General features: G+C 38.0%; 1 protein-coding gene across 1 annotated transcript; it reads right to left on the bottom strand.

The window, feature by feature from the left end:
• Positions 1–1,348: 1,348 nt before the first annotated feature.
• LOC114882213 (general transcription factor II-I repeat domain-containing protein 2-like) lies at positions 1,349–2,197 on the bottom strand. The gene has a single exon (XM_029199091.2). It carries the CDS (start codon positions 2,195–2,197, stop codon positions 1,349–1,351), a length of 849 nt encoding a protein of 282 aa, XP_029054924.2.
• Positions 2,198–6,164: the final 3,967 nt, after the last annotated feature.

Genomic DNA, 6,164 nt, shown 5'->3' with positions numbered 1-6,164 from the left:
TAGGTTCATATCTACTTGGACGCGATTCGGGCTTTGCGCTCTTGACATCGTGTCGTGTGGAGCAGTCACGTAGTCGATAGGAAGGTCGGACAGAGTATCAGTAGAGAGACTTACGTCGGTTTTGCTTAGTCGCCAGCGAGTCCACTTGTCGTCCAGCTTGCGTGTTTGTTGAGATCCTCCGGGTTCTTTTCAGGATACTCCAACGATTCCTCCTCGGAGGATATCTAGTTCAGCTAGAAGATTTTCCGTTGGTTGAAGTCCGCAGACAGTATCCCACCGCTGCCACCAATTTATGTCGTCGGATCGCAAATAACAAGGCTGGGTTGTTTGGTTGAGAGTTTATTCTTCAATATACAGATGTTTCTCGTACTCTTAACGTTGAACTAAGACTGCCTGCTCTTCCAGAGAGCTTGCCTTTATACTTGGCATTGGGGTGTGGTGGTCGAGTAGTAGGGAGGTTTTTCCAGGAAGGGACGTTTTTAGGCGGGAAAAGCGCGAGCCGGAGTCACGTACGAGTCCGGTGGCTGGATTCTTAAAGGAAGTCGTAAATTTTGCGGTTACAAGGTTTTTGGATTTTAGGGTAGGATCGATAATGATCCGATCCCGATAAACCAGTCCCAAATTCCGGGACTGAGAGTGATGTGACAGGGGTCGGGAAAGTTATATGGGTCCTTTCTCTGAATTCGGGAAAACAAGGGAAGTCTCTAAAGATGATTATCTTTAAGGGTTACTCGACATACCGGAGAACTGCTGACGTAGCAGTTTTTTCTACCTGTGTTTTCGATACCGGAAGTGTTCGGACTTTGACCGGTGCGTACGTGACTCCGTGCGTATCGCTATCTCTGTCTACGCGCTGTTACCGTCTCTTTCTATTCTGCGCTTGTTCCTATCTCTTTCTATTCGCTATTTCTCTCTCTATCTATTTATTTCGCGCGCTGTGTCGATCTTTTATCGACGCGGTAGAATTATCGACATGGTAGAATTATCGTAGTATATAAAATTTTTGTTAAAATGTAAATATTAATAAATATAAGATTCTGTTCGGTTATTAAGCATGAATATAATTATTTAAATCAATGTAATACAAAAATAAATAAACGAACTGTTACACTTTGTAATTATATAAAAACGAAAAAAAAAATTGAATAAATATTTTAATAAATACTAATTATTAATTGTTGTTGTTCATTCTTCTTGTTTATTCTTCTTGTAGGATGTTACAATAGTCACAGGCTCATTGATGGCTCGTCGTCGCCGCTGCGAGTCCACGTTCTCGAATATAATTTACAATTTTGGTGACTATTTTTAAAACATGTCCGATATTTAAAACTTTGGAGCATAGTACTTGCTAGTGAATAATACAATGAAAATGTTCAAAATTATTATTACCATGCTGTTGGCATGTTTCTATTAATCTTTCAACAACTCCCTTAGTAATACCGGTCATGGTAGGTGCACCATCAGTTGCAAGACAAACCAACTTTTCCAATAGTAACTTATACTTCTTCAAAACTTCCATAAGTGCATCAAAAATATCAGCTCCAGTGGTTGTATTATGCATGGGAATGATTTCCAAAAGTTCTTCACTTATTTTTAAATTAACATCGCATCCGTGAATAAAAACGGCCAGCTGAGCGATATTTCGAATATCTCTACTTTCATCAATTGCAATAGAGTAGGCTTGAAATGTTGATATTGTTGAATTATGCTGATTTCTCAAATTCTCGGCTATTTCATCAACTCTGCCAGCTACAGTATTTCGACTTAAACTTACAGTTAAAAATTTTTTTACTTGTGCTGGACATAATACTGCCGCTGCTTTAATTAGGCATTCGCTAATAAATTCCCCTTCAGTAAATGGTTTCGATCTGCTTGCGATTAAATGTGATAATATATAACTAACTTTTACAGCAGCTGTATTATCTCCAACAGATTTAGTAAATACACTTTGTTGTTTTTGAAGAATTGATTTCAATTCCGACAATTTGTCTTCACGAAGTTTTCCAACGTATTGATCATAGTCTGTTTTGTGATTTGTGTCATAATGCCTTTTAAGATTATATTCCTTAGCAACTGAAATAGAGTTTTTACATATCAGGCATAATACTTTATTCTTGTTTTGAACACAAAAATATTGAAGTTTCCATTTTTCTTGAAAATTACGATGTTCCTCTTCAATTGATCTTTTCTTACTCATTGTTCTTGAAGTTTGATTATATTTCTATTAAATACATTTTTAGTTTAATATGAATAAAAACCAAAATCCACTTTAGAGTTCAAAATATCATTCCCAAACGATTGAGCAAACACTGCACTTTATGACGACTTGTAAATACGTACAAACATGTGTCGTGTGTCGGATTAGATCGCTTCGCGTTCTATCATGTTTCTGATCGTCTTGTGTTTTTATCTCCGTTCGGCTTCGGCTGCCGCTTTTCATTTGACGCCTCGCGCCAGCTTCAATCAAAAAGTTCAAACTTTCCAACTTCAAGCGTCTGTTACGTCGCGAGCGTGATACGGCGCGCGACGTACAAAATATAAAACGAAAAGAAATTGGTATTTAGTTATATTATCCCTTTTACTTTCTGAGTGATTAATACGCGGTTGAGAACGGTATTATCGCTGCCACCAGTCCCAATCGTGCTCGACGATGTGAGGTCGGTAACGATTGGAACAATTTAAAAGAATCGATAAATTTATAGTAAGATTCTGAATTTATTTATTGAGTCCGTCAATGCTCTGGTCCCATACGGGCCCCTTGTGCGAATTCGTGTGAAGATGGTAAGCGTGAATGTATAGGAAGAAAGTGTGTTTGAACCAAGAATGAATTTGAAACTAATTAGGTGTAACACAAAGTATAATTTCAAAAGAAAAGCGTAACAAGCAAATGGTTTGGATAACAGAGAGTACGAGCTGTTGAAAATACAGAAAAATGAGAAATATATATATATTAACAAGAAAAGTAAATTATGCAATTTTGAAATGATTCAAGCGACGATTCCGGTGAACAATTAAATTGTTATTTAAAAATGTTAAATATCTTCGATACCTTAAATGATGATGAACGGAACGATCTCGTGGGAAATTTCCAGAACACGCGGTTTCAAGATTGCCCGTTTTGCCTCACTAAATCCAGATTCGTCGTATTGGACAAAATGAAATAGATAACTTACCAAACTCGATGTTAAATGATATAAGATAATACAGTATTCGTTTGGTAATCGCTATTTGCTGTGGGTCGTCTGGAAATCCGGAAGGTAAAGAAGAGATGAAAACTTGTCACACGCACCACGCGTTCGCGATCGGCCTTTGTTCGGTATTACGGTTACGAGACGATCCGAAATTATATACGAAAACGACGCGACGCGGAAAAAAGAAATATAATTTATTACGAACGATTTAAAATGAAAGAAAAAAAGATAGATAATTGAAAAGTGTGAAAATAGTTTAACGTATTCGTATGAGTCCTTTACGCGGAAAACAAGAATCGTAATCTCCTGGCACTCTGCCTTTTACAAGGACTTTACCGGTCAGCTAATCGCTACAATTTTCACGCGTAAACTATTTCTCGACGCGAACACGGGCTCCCCGTCACGTACCTCACGATTTTTCGACGAAGAATGATTTGCCTCAGTCAAGCGATCGTATCTCAGGGTTCGACCCGCGATCATGGGCCCAAAGTGGGGACATCATTTGGCAAATCAGGGTACGTGTCGCAAGGGAAGGCCCGCGCGTATTGGTTTTGTCTAGGCGCATTTTCCGAGTTCTCATCCCTCCTTGACCTTCCTTCCGACTCTGTCTATCGTTGGCTATCTTTCTCTTTTTACCCCTACAGCGCTTCGTGAATTTCGTGCGTCGCAATTTCTATACTTCTGGAATATTCGAAATCTATTCTATTTGAATTTATTTGTTTCTCAATTAATCAAAGAAGCTCTTATAAATGATATTTTCGGTATCGAAGAAGATCTAGCTTTCTTAATAGATGTTGAACTCGCTATATTGAACAACTAGTAAATGAATAATATTAAATTATTCCGTTCGTATTTGCGTTTCGGCGGTTTACGAAAAGACCGTAATTATTATCAAGTCGCGGATGTATGCAAATATGTTGCTGCATTTAATTGTCATTAGTTCCGCGTACATCAATTTTTAACGATTTACATATTTTCTAAACGTTCTACGTTTAGCGTTTAGCTGTAGTTCGTTGTCAATGTTTATTGCCTTGGTCGACCTTCGTCTCGAACGTTCTTGAACATCGGTCGACAAATTTCAAACGTCAGTGGTTGTCGCGCAAACCTTCGCATTCGATAGTCATTCAAACAATTTCATTCCGTTCCATACTAATTGTTTCGTTCTTAATTGCACTCATTCCTTGTGGAAAGGTCGGCTGACGCATGCCTTGCAGGTAGGAGAGGTATCTCGCTAGTAGGGTAGAACAAGAATTTTCTTTGTACGGCGCGGTTAGCTGGGAAATTTCCAAGTGCGTCGCACTGCTTAACCGCGCGGCGAAGGATGTTTATTGTTACGTCGCGCGACGTACAAAATATAAAAAGAAAAGAAATTTGGAGAAATTCATGTTAATTTATATTATTATTTCTTTTACTTTCTGGATGATTAATACGCGGTTGAGAACGGTATTATCGCTGCCACCGGTCCCAATCGTGTTCGACGATGTTAGGTCGGTACGATTGGAATAATTTAAAAGAATCGAAAATCTAAAGTAAGATCCTGAATTTATTCTGAGTCCGCCAATGCTCTGGTCCCATACGGGCCCCTCGTGCGAAGTTGTGCGAAGATGGTTAGCGTGAATGTATCGGAAGGAAGTGTGTGTGAACCAAAAATGAATGTGAAACTAGTTATGTGTAACAAAAAGTATAATCTCAAAAAAAGAAAAACATAACAATAACAATGGTTTGGTTAACAGTGAGTACGAGTTGTTGAAAATACAGAAAAATGAAAGTTATATATATATATATTGACAAGATAAGTGAAATTAGGTAATATTGAAATCTATTGTATCGTAAGACAGAATTTTAAGATGATTCGAGCGGCGATTTCGGTGAACAATCAGTACGCAGTGAGAGGAAGACGGTCCCAGGGGGAAAACTTCCAAGACCAACGGTCTCGTGCGCCGCCTCTCGTTATCGTAAACGGAATTATTATTAAAAATGCGAAATACCTTCGATATCTTGAACGCGATGTTGCACGGAACGATCTCGTGGGAAACTTCCAGAACACGCGGTTTCAAGATCGCCCGTTTTGCCTCACTAAATCCAGATTCGTCGTATTGGACAAAATGAAATAGATAACTTACCAAACTCGATGTTAAATGATATATGATAATACGGTATTCGTTTGGTAATCGCTTTTCGCTGGGTTGTCTGGAAATCTGGAAGGCGAAGAAGAGATGAAAACCTGATGCACACGCACTACGCGTTCGCGATCGGCCTTTTATTACGGTATTACTGTTACGGTAACGATAGCAAATTATATACGAAAAATGACGCGACGCGGAAAAAGGAAAATAATATTATTTAACGAACGATTTAAAATTGAAAGAGAAAAGGATAGAAAATTGAAAAGTATGAAAGGGTCTAGCCGTATAAGCATAGTGAATCGGCCCCAGCAACACTTTCGGTTGATATTTATACCACATAATGCTTTTTGCCTAAACAACAATTGTGTGCAATGTCAACCCCCTATCCCCTCTGATAAGGGAGAAATGAGGGTAAAACGCAAAAACTTTATCATTTTTTTTCTCCGAAACTATTTAAGATATTTGATCACATTAAAGTGCAAATAGTAGGTATTCATTAGCTGTATATCATATTTTTTTTCAAAATTTTTATTCGATGATTAAGGTGACGCGAGCGTCAAAAACTTTACCGACAGTCCCTAGAAAAATCCCTAGACGCGAGTTTTCAAATTACGTCCTCATTTCTAAACAGAATGAAAAAAATTTTGAGGGACGTGTTCAGGAGATTCTAAAGAATATTTGTCTGGTCCTTATATTATTCAAATCGTCAAAAACTTATAAAATATTGAAATTGCTGTCTGTCAACGGTCAAGAAAATGGCGGATCGGACTCACCTGCATTGATTTATTCGTAATATAAACATTTCTGCCAATAGTTTGTCCAAATAGGGACCAGACTGATATTCTTT

The sequence above is a fragment of the Osmia bicornis genome, chromosome 16 (genome assembly GCF_907164935.1).
Source record: "Osmia bicornis bicornis chromosome 16, iOsmBic2.1, whole genome shotgun sequence".
In the NCBI taxonomy this organism is placed as follows: Eukaryota; Metazoa; Arthropoda; class Insecta; order Hymenoptera; family Megachilidae; genus Osmia; species Osmia bicornis.
This window is presented reverse-complemented; position numbering and strand designations above follow the sequence as displayed.

Bases quoted from the DNA above. Each gene is read 5' to 3' on its own strand.
- LOC114882213 (XM_029199091.2), bottom strand. From the start codon at position 2,197: ATGAGTAAGAAAAGATCAATTGAAGAGGAACATCGTAATTTTCAAGAA.